The sequence below is a fragment of the Girardinichthys multiradiatus genome, chromosome 23 (assembly GCF_021462225.1).
Source record: "Girardinichthys multiradiatus isolate DD_20200921_A chromosome 23, DD_fGirMul_XY1, whole genome shotgun sequence".
Taxonomy (NCBI): Eukaryota; Metazoa; Chordata; class Actinopteri; order Cyprinodontiformes; family Goodeidae; genus Girardinichthys; species Girardinichthys multiradiatus.
In genome coordinates, this window is record NC_061815.1 from 25,219,674 (window position 1) to 25,238,229 (window position 18,556).

The 18,556-nt window shown below is 40.2% G+C and overlaps 4 protein-coding genes and 1 long non-coding RNA gene across 7 annotated transcripts in view; 2 read left to right on the top strand and 3 right to left on the bottom strand.

Moving 5' to 3' along the window:
* Positions 1-184: 184 nt before the first annotated feature.
* On the top strand, positions 185-5,759 carry grhpra (glyoxylate reductase/hydroxypyruvate reductase a). Its single transcript, XM_047353998.1, has 9 exons — positions 185-375; positions 666-796; positions 1,834-1,906; positions 1,990-2,106; positions 2,231-2,319; positions 2,458-2,559; positions 2,747-2,882; positions 2,997-3,127; positions 5,123-5,759. The coding sequence occupies exons 1-9, from the start codon at positions 308-310 to the stop codon at positions 5,242-5,244; spliced, it is 969 nt and encodes a 322-aa protein (XP_047209954.1). The 5' UTR covers positions 185-307; the 3' UTR covers positions 5,245-5,759.
* LOC124860577 lies at positions 837-8,372 on the bottom strand. Its single transcript, XR_007036394.1, has 2 exons — positions 8,094-8,372; positions 837-1,171 (listed from the first exon to the last, which is right to left on the bottom strand). It is a non-coding gene; the product is annotated as an uncharacterized LOC124860577 (long non-coding RNA).
* On the bottom strand, positions 5,449-8,100 carry LOC124860573 (zinc finger and BTB domain-containing protein 5-like). The gene has a single exon (XM_047353993.1). The coding sequence runs from the start codon at positions 7,968-7,970 to the stop codon at positions 5,982-5,984; it is 1,989 nt and encodes a 662-aa protein (XP_047209949.1). The 5' UTR covers positions 7,971-8,100; the 3' UTR covers positions 5,449-5,981.
* A 1,304-nt stretch (positions 8,373-9,676) lies between the features above and the next one.
* On the bottom strand, positions 9,677-11,435 carry tomm5 (translocase of outer mitochondrial membrane 5 homolog (yeast)). The gene is made up of 2 exons (XM_047354100.1): positions 11,223-11,435; positions 9,677-9,987 (listed from the first exon to the last, which is right to left on the bottom strand). The coding sequence occupies exons 1-2, from the start codon at positions 11,341-11,343 to the stop codon at positions 9,953-9,955; spliced, it is 156 nt and encodes a 51-aa protein (XP_047210056.1). The 5' UTR covers positions 11,344-11,435; the 3' UTR covers positions 9,677-9,952.
* A 1,622-nt stretch (positions 11,436-13,057) lies between these two features.
* Positions 13,058-18,556, top strand: part of frmpd1b (FERM and PDZ domain containing 1b) — a 34,978-nt gene continuing 29,479 nt past the window's right edge. The window contains exon 1 of one of the 3 annotated variants that reach the window (XM_047353685.1): positions 13,058-13,513. The gene's annotated coding sequence lies outside the window, so the exon portion shown is untranslated. The remainder of the gene's footprint in view (positions 13,514-18,556) is intronic. The other 2 variants (XM_047353684.1, XM_047353687.1) reach the window with 2 other exon arrangements.

Here is an 18,556-nt window from a genome sequence, read left to right on the forward strand (position 1 = left end):
ATTTATGTTATAAACATTGCGCATGCGCTTTACGGTCCTAATGAGCAAAGACACATTATCCGCCTGACAATGCTATGTGGTTGGCATGAAATACAGTCGGAGCATTTTTCTATAATGACCACGAACTTCACTTTTTTTTTACCAACTTCACACTGAACTCGCACAGACTCCGCGCATGCGCACTAAGCGTCTGAAGCACTTCCTGCGTTGTGCCTGTGTGCAAAAGTAGCTTTTACTGTTGCAGACTAACAGTTAAATGGTTCAGAAGCTGCAATATTGAATCGATCTTCAAATAATCTCGGTCGTGATGAAGGTTTTCATAACGAGGCGCTTCCCTCAAGAGGGAATGAAGATCCTGACAGAAGCGACTGGAGTGTAAGAAGAGTTTCATAATGATTAACTCGCAACCTTTTGTTTCACACCTTAATAAACGGCTTGGTTAACGTTTTGTTAACAGTACATGCGTATCTGATTGCCATGTTGTCAGCGACATAATTTGACCCCAAGATAAATGAAACTTCAACACCTGTTTGCAATGCTCACATTTTCTCTTCTATAGCCGGGTTTCTCTGCTATGGTGACCGTGAGGTCATTCTCAGAGTTCATTTAGTTTACACTAGTGTCAAAAAATTCTACTGTCATTTTTACCTTCCTCTCTGAAACAGGTGTGAGGTGTCTCAGTGGGACTCAGATGAGCCTATCCCGAGGTCAGAGCTCCTCAAAGGGGTCCAGGGAGCTCATGGTCTTCTGTGTTTGCTGTCTGATAAGATCGATGCTGAGGTTCTGGATGCTGCAGGTATGTTTCACTCCTGTCCTCTGATTGCAAGACTCTCCACTCCAATGTCCAATCCAATTTATTTATAAAACACATTTAAAAACAACAAATGATTGACCAAAGTGTTGTACATTAAGAGAATAAGTCTAAATAGCAAAGCAAAAACAGACATAAAGCAATTTTAGCCACTACTCACTGAAAAGAACAAACAACTCATGGTGTGTTGGGAAAATAGGATGAGTCTTCAAAAAGGATTTAAAGGAAGACAGTGAAGGAACCTGTCTAACATGTAGAGGCAACCCCCTCCATGACTTAGGGGCTGCAACCTCAAAGGTACGATTACCCCTGAGTCCCGGCCTCATCTTTGGAACGGCCAGGAGCAGCTAGTCAGCTGACCTTAGAGACAACGAAGGAGAGTACGGGTGAAGCAAGTCTGAGAAATAAGGTGGAACAAGACCTTTAAGACATTTAAAAACAAATAAATGAATTTTAAAATCAGTTCTATAGCACACAGTGAGCCAGTAAAGAGCATTCAGGGCCATCCAAGCAAATAAATGTGTAAATCATTCTAGATCCGAGACATAACAAAATGGATGACTATGCAGTCTTCCAATTGCCATAACTTTGATTTTTTTTAAATACTTTAAACATAAACCACATTGTGTGTTAGAATAATACATCATTGACTGTAGGAGTCCAGACAGTAGGGCTAGTTGCCTATCTCCAGCGGCCATTGGGCAAGAGGCAGGGTACACCCTGGACAGGTTACCAGTCGGAAAAGGGTACATGGATTTCAGAAAGTTTTGCAAGCAAAAATCTTCAGAAGTGTGGTGGACATTTAAAAAAACTTTTAAAAAAATCACGTTTTTGCTTATTTCCACTTCAAAGTTGTGGGTTGCTTGGTTCTAGTCTTCCACCAAAACCTAAAAAAAAACCTACACTTGCAAAGCCACTGTAACCTGATGAAGAATCGATTACATTTGATCTGAAGCCAGTGTTAAAACAGAGTCGACACAGCACTAGTTTCTACATTTCAGCTGCTTTCTTTCTGATTTTAGGCCCAAACCTGAAAGTAATCAGCACCATGTCTGTGGGATTCGACCACTTGGCTCTAGAAGAGATCAAAAAGCGGTGAGCTCCAGTAAACAGAACCGACTTGGTAATAGTAAATGTTTTTTTCCATCTCAGTAATAAATGCCTTTTGCTTGCAACAGCGGCATACGTGTTGGTTACACTCCAGACGTCCTGACTGACGCCACTGCAGAGCTGACCGTGGCACTGCTCCTGGCCACCGCTCGCAGGTTACCAGAGGGAGTGGAGGAGGTCAAAAAGTAAACCTCAACAAGTTATACAAATTACTTCTCTGATATGTGTTTTTGTTACTTTTTAACCCAAAATGGCATCAACTGCTTTAATTTACATATATGTCAAATAAGTATGTTTTCTTTGTCTCAGGGGTGGCTGGAGCTCGTGGAAACCTCTCTGGCTGTGCGGTTACGGTCTGTCTGGCAGCACTGTGGGAGTCATTGGACTGGGACGCATTGGTTTGTTTTTCTGTTGCTGCTTTATGTATTTTGGATGCTCGGGATCTATGTGACAAATCCTGTGTGGTCCAACTAGCATTGTGTTATATGATTTGACCATATGAGGCTGGGACTTTTTTGTTGAATGAATGTGATCAGGTATGGCCATAGCTCAGAGACTCCTCCCGTTTGGAGTTAAGAGGCTGCTGTATACTGGAAGGACAGCTAAGGCCCACGGTGCAGAGGTCAATGGAGAGTTTGGTAAGAAAAAATTTGAAATAAATTGTCAAAAGTGGGAATTATGAAAAGCTTGGTGAGGCGGAAAGGGCAGTGCAAAAAAAGGTCTCATTTTAAGTATACTACTAAGGATTCAGTTGGAAATAATTTCCGTATTCGTCCATCTGCCACCTTCTTAATCCTACGTGTTTCCGTCTGCTCTGTTAAACAGTTCCCCTGGACGAGCTTGTGTCAGAGAGTGATTTCATTGTGGTTTCTTGCTCACTGACACCAGAAACGCAGGGCCTGTGTGACAAGGCATTTTTCAGCAAGATGAAAAAAACGGCAGTCTTCATCAACTCAAGCAGGTAGACCTCTAAAAACGGTGGCTGAGGGAATGGACATGCAGATGTAGGCCGCTTCCTGGTATGTTTGCTGTTAAGATACACGAGGATGGAGATGTGACGAGTTCTTCGTTTTAGAGGAGCTGTGGTGAACCAGGAGGACCTGTACGAGGCTCTTAGCCGTGGACAGATAGCTGCAGCTGGACTAGATGTTACAACACCAGAACCACTCCCAACAAGCCACCCACTTCTTACACTGAAAAACTGTGGTAAGTAGAGGTACCTTACAAACGTTATGATCTTTATCACATTGTGTCATATTACATCCACAAATTGCAATGCATTTTATGGAATTTAATGTAATAGAGCAACATGAGGCAGCACATGTTTGTGAAGTAGAGAGAAAATTATGCATCTGTATTCAGCCCGTTACTTTAGTACCCCTAAATAAAATTTTGTGCGGTTAATTGCCTTCAAAAGTGACATAATTAGTAAATAAAATCCACCTGTGTGTAATTTAATTTCAGTATAAATACAGCTGTTGTCTGTTTATTAGAGAACATTAATAATAGACAGCTTCATGAAGAGCAAATGAGACACCAGGCAGATATCGGGCGTAAGTTTGCAATTTGCTATTAGCCATGTAGAGGACACAAAAAATATGTAAAGGAAGATGCTCTGGTGTGGCAGAAAACTAACACTGCACATTACCCCACAGTATTATGCTGTGGGGTAATGTGCAGTGTTAGGCTGGTCAAAGTTGATGGGAAGATAGATGGAGCTAAATACAGAGAAATCCTGGAAGAAAACCTGGTAGATTCTACAAAGAGATTGGGTGGGGGAAGAAGGCTCATCCTGCAACAGGACAATGACCCTAAACTACTGTTGGAGTCCATATGAGACCAAGTCCAAGACCAAAGGAGACCAAACCAATGAAAGACCATTATAAAGATGATTGCTATAATCATAATAATGTAGTTGTTGCAGAAAACGTTTAAAGCACATCTGCCCGTGGTAGCTTATTATCAAGTTAACCTAGAAGAGCTCCGAACTAACTGGCTGCACTGGGACAACATTTATGTGAACCCAAACTTGTATGTAAGCAGATCCTCACCTACATGCCACTTTTCCAGTAAATCTGACAAGCTGGTAATAGATTAAATTGACAAACCAGACAACTGTGAAGAGTGCATACATCCAGCTAAATGTTAACTGACTTAGCATTAGCTGCTGGCAGTCAGTGGAGGCTACAGGTGGACGACTTACCTCACTGAGTGTTATTTCTTTCTGCATGTTGTAGACAGAGAAATACTTGTATAGTTACACTGGAAAATTGTTCTCCTTGTTTTCTTATGCCTCTCATTTGCAATATGTGGGGGCACAGTTAGGGGTTTCACTCTAAGTTGCAGTAAAAAAGGATGTTGTTGCTGTGGTTCTTGTCTTGAGAAAAAAAAAAACAGACTCCAGCACGTTTGAGACAAAAATGAATAAAAATAGTAGTTGAGACTGAGACAAGACCAAGACATGTGGTCTCAAGACAGATCTCGAGTACCATAACACCACCATAAGCACCCAACCAGAGCTCTAATGGAAAGGTTTAGATCAAAGCATGTTCATGTATCAGAATGGCTCAGTTAAAGTCCAGACCTACGTCTATCGGAGATTTGAAACTTTATTTTTACAGACGTTCTCCATCCAGTCTGGTTCAGCTTGACCTGTTTTGCAAAAAAGAATGGGCTGGTAGAGAGTTGCAGCTGTAATTGCAGTAAAATGAGATTCTACCAATAAAAAAGATTGTTAAACATAATTAATTTCAATCTGTCCAACTTTTCTTTACTTTTATTTATTATGCTAATACTATGTACTTTTCCTGTGTTTTTTCTTTTCTTATGCATTTTGAATTGTCTTGTTGCTAAAATGTGCTGAAATAAACTTGCCTTACCTTACAAATCATTGAATCAGGCAGGCTGAATACATATTGCTACACGTACAAACTACAATGCATGCTACACTTTTTAGATTTTCATTTGTGAACAATTTTGAAAACTTTTTTTTTTTTCCCATTTTTTATGCACTACTTTGTGTTGGTCCATAAAATGAAATCCCCCAAAATGCAATAAAGTGTATGGTGGTAAAATTACAAAATCTAAAAGAAAAAAAAAAAGAAAAAATCAAGTCGCAAAGACAGTTTTTTTACTCATTTTTATATTAAAAAAAAAAGCAATGTCTGGTCTTCCTTTTTCTGTTCCCTTTTTCTTTTGCAGTGGTATTACCGCACATAGGCAGTGCCACTTACTCCACCAGAGGCGTCATGTCAGCACTGACAGCCCAAAACCTGCTGGGAGGTTTGCAGGGCTCGGACATGCCCAGCGAACTCAGCTTCTAGATGCTGAAGATAAACCGCCGGGCCTACAATCTGCTCTGGTGCTACGTGAAAATTACATGAAAACTAACGTAACAGTAATGTAGGGAATAATGGTAGAAGTACTACAGCAACCTAGACATGTTCCAGCATTTTCAAATTTGATTTGATCATACTCGTATATCTAGTAAAGTTCCTGGAAAGAAGGCTAACCTGACCCACCGTACCTCTGTGTCTAGTCAAAGATTTTTATTGTTTTTTTTTTTTTTTAGAAAATAGAATTGAACTTTCATTATAACATCTGGAAATAAATGATAAAACAGAATCAGTCTTTTACTACATTGTTAGGTGTGATTCTTATTAAAATTAGCATTGTATGTGACATTAAAGCTCTGCATTTATTAAACAGTAAAACACATGCCCTGCATGAAATGAGCATTTATGGGAAAATAATAACTTAAATGTCATTTAAATGTACAGAAAGTAATGTTTTAGTATTTAATTATGTCTTATAATTAAATTAAATTAAATTGAATAAAGTTGAGTCCGTTTTTTTTTCACGTGTTCTGGTCTGAATTAAGTTGCCTTCTCAGAATTTTCACATTATTGCCTTAATTTATAAGGACCATAACAGAAATCATTGTACAGTGTAGAACAGGAAAAATATGACTCTTTTACTTCATATCAGATAAATTAAGAATTTCATGAGTTTACTATGATAAATATTTAGGATTTCTATCAGATTGTGTCTTTAGTGCAGCCTACAGCAGGGAGTCTGGAAAAGCCTGATCATCTTTCCAGTTCATGCAGGTGTTCTTTGAGTGCTTATAGAGGTGGGAGGACTGACTGAAGCGTTTGCCGCACTTCGGACAGGGGTAGGGCTTCTCCCCAGTGTGGACGCGAATGTGCTTCTTACAGTCAGTCAGGTTCATGAAGGTCTTGCAGCAGATCTTGCAGGCGTATTTCTTTTCCCCTTCCACCAGCAGGACGTGGTCCTCAGCAGCCGCTTTCTTGCACTTGGACAGAACGTCATCAGAAGCTCTCGTCAGGCTCAGCCTATCTGCGCCGTCTCCTGCTGTTCCGGAGGGAGGGTCTGTGGAAGATTCTGATCCAGGCATTACTTTGGGGGCGATGCGGCGGAAAGTCGGAGCCCCAGAGCTTTTCCCGGCCTTTAAGGTTTGCACGAGGGAGGTGTCCAGACTGAGACTTGGTCTGATGCTGCTCAAGAACCCCGCCAAGGAGTTCTGATTGGGTTGGAGGATGATTGTGTCACTGAATCCAGAGCTCTGAGTTGGGAGAATCTGCTGCAAGGGCACAGGGGTTACTGGAAAAACGAGAGATGATGAAGAATCAGAGGGCTGGACTAAAGACGCACTTGCTTCTTCTGACTTTTGACTCTGTGTAGTTGCAACTTCGGGAGCTGTGGGAGTGTCGCTGGCAGCAGCAGCGGCAGTGGCAGCAGCTGTCAGACTAGCCAGAGTATCTTCTTCTTCCAAAGCTCCCATTACACTTGCACTGCTGGGATTGAGAAAGCAGGAAAAGGCAAGCTCAGAGAATGTGTCTAGGCCTTCACCTTCCACTGTGTCCCCACCCAGATCTCCAGTCCCTGTTAGCGTATCTGTGTTAACATCTGTGCACAGCTGCGATGGTAACGTTACACCATCAGCCTCTGCAGGGTCAGCCATGGTCATTTTCTCATCACCAATCTGCGCCTCTAGCGGTGATGGAGGAGAGTGATTTGGTATGGTGTCTTTATTGTTGCAATATGAACTTATGTTTTCCTTTTTCACCTCAATTACTGCTATCTTTGGCTCATCCTGCTCCTCTTCTTCAACTTGAACTTTAACCACAGGGTGTCCATCTGTATCTTCACACTTCTTCCACACTTCAGCGCCTCCTGTGCTGCTGTCCGACTGAGTCGGCAGCTGGATTTCTTCCGACTCCCCCTTGGTTGCCTCGTATTTCTCTTCCTCATCTTCTTCATCACCGTGGTTGTCCCATTGCCTGCCAGTCATTTTCAGGCAGCCTGATGATGACAGATCTTCTCCTCCTTCCTCTGTGCTTCTGGTCACAGTAGGTGAACACTCCTTATAGCTGAACATCCTCTTTTGGTCACCAATTATCTCCTCATGTGACTTTCTTTTTTGTCTCAAAGATGGCACTGTAAGTTGCTCACTTCCCTCCATGCCTTTGTTTTCATCCTTATCAGACTGGCTTACCTCCACTCCCATATCATCTATCTCATGGTCTTCCTCTGTGGCTGAGGTTACCTGATGCTGTGGAATGGTTGCCGCCCATGAGCACAGACTTTGCCGCACCTGCTGCTGCAGCGACCTCCAGCCTTTAGGTGCTGAGGCAGGAAAGTTTTTCCTGGACAAGTGCAGCTTGCAGGCCTTGACCACGGCATTAAGGTGGAGATGGGAGGCTGCCAACAGCACATCCATCAAATTGGAGGCCCCTAAGGAGAGTGTGGAGGTGTAGATCATATCCAGGAGGGTGGAGAAGGCCTCTGGCGTCACAACCCCTGGATCCAGCTCCATCACACGTTGGGCTCCTTCTTCCTTAGCTCCTGAGCCCTCATCACTGGAGTTGAGGAGAGCCCTGAAGTGAGAGCTGCTGGCAGCCAGGATGGAGCGGTGGGCCTGGAAGGTCTGACCTCCAACCAGCACCACACAGTCACACAGCTGGGCGTGCAGGCGCTGGTGGTTGAGCTGTTTGAAAATATGCTGGAAATGACCTGGAAAGTCCATCACAGCAAGTGGAGCTTCTTTTTGAATACGTAGGAAATTCGAGCATCCGTTGCGTTATAAAAACAGTATATTAAAACAGCCCACATCTCATCTTAAAGCTGCCCCGTCAGCAGACTCACCTACCTTCATTATAATGAATAGATGAGCATTGTTCTCGGCTTTCCCGGAGATGCTCTGGAGTATGAGCGGGCCTGGGTCAACAATAACACAAAGGGATGCAGTGCAGACGCGAGCTTTGCCTCCAAAAAAAGGGAATAAAGTCAGTCTCAGCAGAGTTCTCTCAGTACTGCTGCTGAAACAGCCGGTTTATATCAGATCCCATGCATCCTCGGAATAACGTCGCCGCCTGATCCAGAGCGCTCACCAATCGCATCCATTGTCTGAACCTCCCGTTCTTTGCAAAGCGTCATCGACCCTTCCTGCTACACAACACCGCCCCCACGTGGTCATCTTTGGGACGTACCTCGGGTAAAACATGACTTCTTTCAAGTCAAGTGGCAACAAGATCGACAAATAGAAGAAAAATAGGTCACCTCGGAGAAAAGTCAAACTCAACAAAATACAAACGATAACATTTAGAAATTATTAAGCTTGTGTGGTCAAGTGCAATATATAAGCAAACACCTCCGGTAATATTTGAACAAATGTCCCTGAACGAGTTTCGGAGAAACCAGATGGTTTTTTTGCTATCAACAAGTTCCTGCCGTAATTCTGGTTGGAAATGGATTAACCCTGCTTATCAAAAACTGCAGAACCAGAAAACCGGTTTTGCCATCAAATGGCACAAATGGTTGTTCCAAGTGAACCCAAACGCACCACTCGTTTCTGGAATGAAGTAGGCAAAACTGAGCTGGAATGACCCCTTCCTTCACCCGTATTGCAAATTTGCAAAAAGGCTTGGAAGCTGGGTGTGTGGTAGGAAATCAACCAATTTAAATGTACCGTAACAAATCTGCCAAGAACACTGTTTAATGTCCGGCCAGAATTATACCAGAAGCATGTTGATGGCCTTAAGAAGTGTGCGTCAAAGATGCAACTTCCTAAGGGACATTTTCCCTAATATTAATATTTGTTTTTAAAAAGCCATTGAAGTTGTATCCTGGAAAAAGGATGTTTCAAATAAAAAATGTCCAAAATAAAAATGAAATCCATGCCAATGATGGCTTATTAATGTACCTTTTTCTGGCATCGCAACGTTCTTTTAGTACACATATCCTTCTCATCAGATAGAAAATACATCTTTGTCTATAAGCGTGCAGCTTGTATTTATGTGCACCTAATACAGATAGAAGAAATATTTTACCATAATTTATATTTTTTGTTATATTAAGAATACAGGTTAGTTACATCCCAACTGTACTTACTTAAATTATTTATTGACTGTGTTTTACACCAAAGCGAAGTCCTTTGAAGGGTGCATGTTTGGCTTCCCCACTGTGTCTACTATAGCAACTGTACTAATACATGAGGGGACAATGTGTGGGTAAGAGAGGCTTGAAATTGATGAAAAATGTCTGCGTTGACAGTAAGACTAGAGAAGCACAACATAAATTAGGGCCAAGAAACAGTAAATTATATTCAGTATAGCATATCTGCAGATTAAACCTTGTCTGCAAATGTTTCCTGTAGATTATAGCCACCTAATCAACTCCAATAATGCATCAAATGCAGATAAACGTAGGGGGTCAAAGGAACTAAGTTCCAACTTTCAAACCAACAAAATGAACAGTTTTATTTGTTACATAATCAGGCTGCCAGATACATCACCAAAGACATATTGTTACATATTGTTTAAACATAAAAAAGACTAAAGTTCACAAGATGAGAGTGAGAACAGCAGGAGTCTCTGATGAAGCCAAAGAAAAACGTTGGAAGTTTTCCATAATGATGCTGGAACAGGCCGAGCCGGCTTCATGAGGAGGTCCTCGCCGTCTGTGATGTAGGAACCTCTGTGGATGGAGGCCTGGACCATGGGACCCGACTCATATGCTGTCCAGTTTCTTTAACACGTACGGGGCTGTCAACACAAGAAGCGTATAAATAAAATCATGTGATAAGCTGGAGAAAACTTTCTGTAGCAGACAGACGACATCTATCATTAACGAAAGATATCTGGCAGAAATTAGTACTACCCTGGATCTGGGTTGGGCCGGTTACTGGTGAGACAAAAGACAAATTTGGCTTATCTGAAATAAGCCAAATGAAAAGCAAGGACTGCCATGTCATGGAAACTAAAAGATAACCTTTACCTCTTAAGAAAGCTGTGATTTATAGCTACAGTTTGACTGTAACACTGCAGGCTTGCTACCCCAACTAATTAACCTGCTAATATCAGCTAGTTGTGGTTGTGTTACTCTATAAACATCACAATGAAATACAGCTGCAGAATATATCAACACTCAGTTGTCAATGCAATTCATTGTATGCAATTTTTGCAATTGCAGAAGACCGCTTGAATGTGAAATCTGGAAGCGAATTGTATTTCTAGTGCAATGCATTCAAACTCTGCTTACACAGATCTACAGATCAGGTGTAAGCAGATATTAATTAAATTACATTCAAAGTACATTTTGAAAGTAACAACCTTTAAGCAAGGATTAAACATCCAGGAAAATGTGGGTTGATCAAATTCTTATAGTTATCGCATTATTCAACAATAATATTACAATTTTATGTTATCCTAATATGCTGCCTTAACAAAATGAGCATTCACTGCATTATTTTGCTTCAGTCAGTTCCAAAATAAAATGTAGAAAACATACTAATTTAAAAAAAAACAACTACGCTAGACTAGTTTTACAGCAGTAATTAATAAAAATGATTAGATCGTGACCTTTTGATGTAAAACGTATGTCAATGCAAGCTTTTAAAACTGTGAGAATATCCTGTCTGCTGATGCATGGTCTGGATGGAGATGAGCTTTAGTAAACATGACCTTTTATTAAAGAGAAATATGCAAAACATTTTAAATGAAAACTAGTGGCAATAACAATGTACATAGATATAATGGTTCTAAGATGCCTACAGCAAGAAACAAAATATTTCTGAATAGATGATATATTAAAACTGAACAAATTCCACATTAAATCTGGCATATTTATACTAAGTGTAAAGGTCTTAAGGTCGTTTCTCTCTATTTTATTTTCAACGCAAATATTAAATGCACAGAGCTGGATATTAAATATATAGTATGTACAGACTTAAATAGACGATCACCAAATCTCAATGTCATTAGTGTGTTTGTGTACTCACTGGCTCTGAGCAAAGCGACGTAAATAAGGAAGTTTCGTAACGATAAGATGACGTCTTGCCGCATTTTCGTCTTCATCTCCTCTGGGTCCATTTTAGGCCCGAGTCCTTCAAGTTTGAACATTTTTGCGATGGTTTTGCCTGGAAGGTGTTTTCTGGTTTGAAAATTCACCTTCTTCTGCCTTCACATGGAGGAAATCTGAGCGGAAATACGTCACAGGACAAGGGCACTCGGCAGTACGAGGCGCACAGAGGGACAAACTGCACAAAGGCGTCATGTACAGAAAGAAATAGTCTAAAACGGATAGATTTTGCCAATGTATTTTGAAATAAAAAAGAAAATTACCTCTAAAGCTTTTGACCTTTCGTCATCAAGCCAAGTTTTTCTTGAATTTTTTTTAAAATGAATTTTATTCTTTAATGTTCATTTTCGGCACAATACAATTTTTTGAGGGGGGACTTATACTAACGATGGATAAAGTAACTTGATTTATTCTTCACAGTCAGTAGCTCTGTTGAAAATTGCACAAAAGTGACAAAACCTATTGCCAGAGCTCTCTTTTAACACACGAATAAAAGTAAACAGAAATAAAAATAAAAAAGAACCCTCAGTGCCAGTAATGAGTCTGTATTGAACGCTTGATGGCAGTAACGGTGACAAAACCAGTTCCTGGGGTAAAAAAAAAAAAACACAACACCTTTTCACATAGTGTCCGGTTAGTTTGAAAACCCTTTATAAATAAAATTAAATGAAAGCTGCATATAAGTCTAACAAAAAAGCAAAAACATAAGACATATGGATGGGGCAAATACTTTTTCATGGTGCTTTATTATTGTGTTATATGTAATAAGGTTACATATATGTTGAAAAAGTAGGCCAATATGAGGAACTGGAAACGTGTGTGTTTTTGTTCACAATTACTTTATCTTACTTTTTATTTTTCTAATTTATCCGTCACTGTCAAACTCTCCTGTGTGTGCGCTCTTTTACATTACATTCATTTAATTTTAGGGTTTAGCCTGTTCCTAGCTCATAGACCATAGGTAAGATTTTGTTTTAAAATATTCCTAAAGTAGATTGATCCTGTTAGACAAATCTGTGGATTAAAGGTGATAAAAAACTGGGATGCTGTGTTTTGTTGTTGTTTGTTTTTTATTGTACTGTGTGTATTGTGCTACAGTGCTGTTGGCGTTTTTATTGGGTTCTTTTTATGTGTGGGAAGACTGCAATCTATTTTCCAATAGGAATATTAAAAAAGTACCTTAATCATTACCAGAACCATTGACTTAGGCCTCATTAAAGCTTGTTGGTCATTTTCATAAGTGTTAAATGTGGAATTATTATTGTTTTTTCTAAGGTAGCCTAAATATATATTAATTGTTTTTACATTCAGACGTTTGTATTGCTTACATTGGTTTAGCATTTGGAGCTGAGATCAGGGCTCCAAAACACTAACTTTGCGAGTAATGGCTTCTTCTTTGAGGGAATTTTCAAAGAAGAAGCCATTAATGACATAAAACCAGTAAATGACTGGTTTCACGGTGGACAGTGGCGATCTCTTAACAGCTTCAGCCATCATCTTCACAAGGTCTTTTGCTTGCACAGGCAAAATTGGAAACTGTACAGAACAACTCCCATTGTATTTTTTATTTTATTTTTATTTTATTGAACTATTAAGTGGGCTATAAAGACCTTAACATTAAGGCTATTTTAATAATATGAGAAGTGAGCTACTTAAACTCAGCTTGAAAAACGTTTATTTAATTAAATACAATATAATTTATAGTCTGACCAAGTTTAGTGAATAATTATTTAATCATCTAGACTGTTTACACTCCAGCAGCACGTTCACGTCACACGTGAATGTGTGAGGGGGACAATAAAAAATATTAATAAACGTTGCCCTAAATTCATGAATAGCAATGCATTTTTTTTTTTAAATCTATTATTATTATTTTGTTTTTTTCTTTTTATTTTCGGTGAAGGAGGGGCGCGAGTCCTCCGGACAGACGGGGATGGAGGCAGGGAGGAGAGACGCTGATCAGAGGGAGGGGGTGGGTTAATTCTGAGCTCAGGGCCGCGGATTAAAGCCGAGAGAGAAGTCCCAGCTCGATGACAGCATCCAGCACATAGCCATCCCCACCATCATCCTCTGCTCCTGCCGGACTCCGTGGATTTTTCACAATCAACCACCAACCTCTCGCCCCCCTTTTGGAAACCTCCGAATCACCGATCTTTTCGGGGTGATTTAAACACCTTGGTCCGCCTGTCTGTGTCCTCTTCAGACCACGAGGTGAGTCTTCTCGGTAATTCCCGGTGTTATTGTCTGATTGAGAGAAGCGCTCGGCTGGATGTGACGCACCGGCGGCACCGATCGCCTCCAATCCCGCCGTTCGTTTTAACGTCTGCGGCGTCGAAACGGATCGTTTGGCTGACGGTCACTTCCACGCCGCCTGCGGGTTAGAACCAGCGTGTCTCATCGTGAAGAGAGAGTTAAATCCGATTAAGATTATAAACGTGGCAACGAAACACTGACCCTTTTTTCTTTGTTCAGCCCACATTGGGGCCACGCTTGCGCCCACCTGTCTAAATCAGTGTTTGGTTATGAGAGGCATATGATTCAAAGAGCATTATATCGCATTTATGGGTGGACTCGTTCTCACATCTCGGGTCAGTTAGGTGCTAAATATGAGAGAATTACAGACAGCATCCAGCTGACCATTCAACCATACTTAAATCACCATATTTGCTAACACATGGCTGATGCAGCAGGGCTGGAAACCCACGCTCTAGTCTGCGCAGTGAAATCCTCCGATTTAAACGCACGGACTAAATCCTGCCGGATCATACAATGTGGGTGGGGGGGTGATGCCAGGATCTGGATCGTAAAACATTGTGAATGGGCGTAGGCGATGTACAGCCACGACATAACGATGGTCCCCTGCTGTCTGTATTTGTACTCGTATCCTTTAGCCATCAGCTCACATTTTTGTCTTCTTGCGCAACACAACTAGACCGGAACGATGCGTTTTGCTGTTCTGGGGGCTTTCATTTAATGCATGACAAGATACAGTGTGAGCGCTCACAGCGGCTCAGTGTTCTGGTTCCCTCCAACATCACCGTGCACGCACATCGGTGCTCTAGAAAGACAACAACAGCAATCTGATCCGCATACTATTTTGGTTCTGTCACACAAAAAAGCTGTGGATGCTTTCGTTTCGTTTATTGTGCTCTCGTTCTTGTGTTTCCCGTGTATGTGCGTGTGCGCTCCCACTGCTGCAGGCTTTGTGCGGTGTGACTCAGGAATGTGCGCTATACACAGCATGTGATGGGAGGTCATTGTGCCAGAGGAAAATCACGACGGGCAGAACTTGTACATCAGGACAGACTTGATGCCTTCACGGCAGCGCTACGCCTCAGACTACGAGCGCTGACTCTGTCCCACTTTTTGCAGCTAGCCCTGACCCCCCCCCCCTCCCATGTCTGCAGGCCAGACTGTGAAGCAGAGATGGCGATTGCTGCTCCAGCCCATTGAGATGTAGATCAGACTGATAAAGACTCCACACTCCCAAATATAATGAACTGGTTATAGTTTAAAGTAATATATCAATCAAATTTTTTCTGAGGTAAATTATCCCATTCAAACTGTACAACAAACTGTAGCAGTTTGATTTCTGTGGAGGAAAAGGGGAGAGATGACCTCATTGATGTTACAGCTTCATTGTGATTGCTGAATTGACTGGCAGCAGTGCCACAATGTAGGCCAGCTCTGTCTATGGCTGGATGTCGTCTTGGTTGTAAACAAACTGGTTAATATCAACCAAATCACTGAATTCATCGATTGTAATGACTGTTAGATGATGAAACCCTATCAGTGTTTTATCCAACATGTACAAGGAAACCCTAAAAAGAAGAAATATATGAAATAAAAGTGCATCTCAATAAATTATAATAGCATTTAGCAAGTTAATTCAGTAAATAAATTCAAAACATAAAACTTATATATTACACAAATTCCTTTTATATAGATCACAGGTAAAGAAATTCAGTTAGTCAAAAATTTTGAATATTACATGAGATTAATAGTCTTTATAAAGGATTTTTAATACAGACACGTAATGTTGTGGTCTGTACAGTCATGGTAAAGACTGCTGACTCGACACTTTTCCAATAGACAGTCATTGACATCCTCTACAAGAGAGTAAGCCATGAAAGGTCATTGCTAAAGAAATTGTCTTTAAGTGCACTGCTGTATTTAGGCATGTTAGGAAGGTTAAGTGGAAGGAAAAAATATTTGATGATAGTCCAGGTTATTTAGGTGCACTTGTATATTGTGAAAACATTCCTAATATTAATTAAGAAATAAACATTAGCAAAATTGAATAAAAAGGTGTCAATTAATAAATGCAAAACAACATTGTAATATAACAAAAATAAAGTCCTAAAGTAAAAATAGATAAATAAAAGCTGAAAAGTAATTTGAAAGCTGATTAATAATAAAACTGGCTTATTTAAATTTCCAGAAAAATGCATACATTTAACAGATGTTTCTTCAGTTTACTTTTGAAAATAGGAACACTATCAGCGATCCTCTGGTCTTCAGGGAGTAAATGGTAAATTCGGTAACCAGAAGTCTTGAATCTCCTGGAGGGCTTGTACAACAAAAACATCTTTGATAAATAAGATTGACTAAGACTGTTAGAAGCTTTGTTATAAGTTATCATCAGGTTATCATGTGTGCTGTCTTCTTGGTTGCTGCTAATATTCTTGTTTCTGAGTTTTGAAGTAAGCCTAGTTGTATTTGTGAAATTGTTTTTTTTAGGAACTCCTGACAAAGAAATATTGCAATATGCATATATTTGCATATTTTAATAATTCCAGCATGCAAGTGATAAAGTCATAACAGCACGGATTACTGTGTCTGTGTTGCTTTCAGAGTAATAGGTCTTACAGATGATAAATTCCAGTTTACCAATAGAATGTGTGTCTCAAAGCTAAAGTCAAAATCAAAAAACTACCCCTAGGTTTTTATATTGTAAGTTATGTTTCAGGGCCCATAAAGCTTAAGCTGCCTCCTGCAAACTCAGTGACCCTCATATTATTTCCTTAATGATAAGCATATTTTGTGCAGTTGTTTTAAAGGACCCCAGACCTAAAGGAAATTGGCGCAGACTGTAATAAGTAAGACAGACACTCTAGATTTGTAGCATCCAAAGACCTTCCTCAGACATCAAGATCTTCCAGTGCAGGTCTGTCTGCAAGCCTCTCCTGTGAACACACAGAACAACTGACAAAGATCTGTAATGATATGCATCGCATTAAGCAGCACATCATTTAATAGTTCGCCGGGGAAGCACAGGCCTTGCAAAAGGGGAAATGAAACGAGAGGTGTTCGGCGAGATCCCCATCTTCATCACCCTAATGGAGCGAGCTGACGGACTGAACAAAGAGATGATATGATTATGTCTGAAAGACAACGAACAGGAAAGTAAGCAACAAAATACAATAAAGCAACTGTTGCAATCGATTCATCAATGTAGACAAAGAAAGGCTTATAAAATAAATAAAGCTTTTTCACAGATTTGGGATAGTTTTGTGAGAGTTAATAAAATATATTCTCTGGAAAAGGCAAAATATGTTATACTGATAAAGATAATAGATGTTAAGATCATTGAGTAGTGTCTAAGCTAAAAAGAAAAGCCAAAGTAGGACGAAAGTGGGCAGGATTCATCCCACTAACCCATGATTGTCACGTGTCACATTTTATGGCACTCTGGACTGATAGATAATCCAACTTCAGGAGCTGCTAATTAGGCTCAAAGGCAACTTTCAAATCTAATGACAAGCATCTAAGCCTTCATCAGTTTAAAAAACAGCATCTTTAGCACAAGTTGGAAATTATTTCACTCATTCACCCTTCTTTTATCGGTCCATCCATCCATTGGCTTCCACTTATCCAAGATCGGATCCCAGGCTAACAGATCCATGAGGTAAACATTCCTCTGCCCAGCAACACTTTTCCTCTACATCTTGGGGATCCCAAAGTGTTCCCAGGCATGAAGGAATATATTTAATCCAATCCAATTAACTTCAAAAATACTAATATTAATCCCAAACAGAGATTAAATGTTGTTGTTGCTCATATTATACAGGTTTCTATATAGTGAGTTGGAAAAGGTGTTTTTCACATTTTGTTGTGTTATAACCACAAGCTTAAATATATATAATTGGGATTTTATGTGAATGTGATAATTGTTTAGTGGAGGGAAAACTATACTTGGTGGTTAAGGTTTTTCACAAACCAAAATCTGAGAAGTGTGGCATGCATTTGAATTTAACCCCCCTGGGTCAATACTTTGTGGAACCATATTTCACTGCAATTATAGCTGCAGGTTGTTTGGTTTAGCTTTGCAGATCTACACTTAAACATTCTTCTTCTTCGCAAATTAGCTAAGGCTGCCGCGGCTTTGATAAACAGTTTATGAACATCGATTTTCAAGCCTTACCACAAACTCGGAATTAGGTCTGGACTTTGACTGGGCCATTCTAAGACATTAGTATGGCTTGAACTCTTCAATTGTAGCTCTGGCTGTATGTTTATCATTGTTGCCCTTCTAGGGCGTGAACTTTTCCTTCAGTCTCAAGACTTTTGTAGGCTCCAACAATTTGTTTTCCTTGATTGTCCTGTATTTAGTCCCATCCATTCTCCCATCAACTCTGACCTGTCCCTGCTGAAGAAAAGCATTCTCAAAGCATGATGCGCCCATCGGCACATTCCTCTGTGGTGATGGTGTGTCCAGGATGATGTGGAGTTTTACTGTTCTGCCTCAGTACTTTCTTGCTCATGTTTTGTGCACTGTTTCTAATATAAATACCCTTTGGGAGTTATGAATGAATCCATGCTATAGAACAACTGTTTCAGAAATTAATGGCGAAATCTTATGAGCTTTCAGTCTGTCATTTTGAACATTTATTGGAGATTGGAGAAACAGTAAAATTGTAAGTATTGCGAAGTCAAACTTGAACTACTGTATATGAACCTTTTTTGTCCTTTCACTGCCATTTAATAGACTTTATACACAAAACTTTACTTCTTTTTGGTTTGCAACTCATTCAGCAAAACCCTAATTTACCGACAGCAATAAGCCTTGTATAAAAAGCAGAAAATGTGAGTACCTCCTTCCTCTCTGAGACATTTTCTGTGCTCCCTTCTTGTTGTAGCACTTATTAAATTTGAAACATTTCAGCTGCTTCACATAAATCCAAACTCCCCATTTCACCTCCAGCGGTACACATACAGGTCCTTCTCAAAATATTAGCATATTGTGATAAAGTT

Coding starts and splice junctions, on each gene's coding strand:
- LOC124860573 (XM_047353993.1), bottom strand. CDS start 7,970: ATGGACTTTCCAGGTCATTTCCAGCATATTTTCAAACAGCTCAACCAC.
- grhpra (XM_047353998.1), top strand. CDS start 308: ATGAAGGTTTTCATAACGAGGCGCTTCCCTCAAGAGGGAATGAAGATC. Junction 1,907..1,989: donor CTAGAAGAGATCAAAAAGCG/GTGAGCTCCAGT, acceptor TGCTTGCAACAG/CGGCATACGTGTTGGTTACA. Junction 2,883..2,996: donor GTCTTCATCAACTCAAGCAG/GTAGACCTCTAA, acceptor TCTTCGTTTTAG/AGGAGCTGTGGTGAACCAGG.
- tomm5 (XM_047354100.1), bottom strand. CDS start 11,343: ATGTTCAAACTTGAAGGACTCGGGCCTAAAATGGACCCAGAGGAGATG. Junction 9,988..11,222: donor CGTCGCTTTGCTCAGAGCCA/GTGAGTACACAA, acceptor TTGTGTTGACAG/CCCCGTACGTGTTAAAGAAA.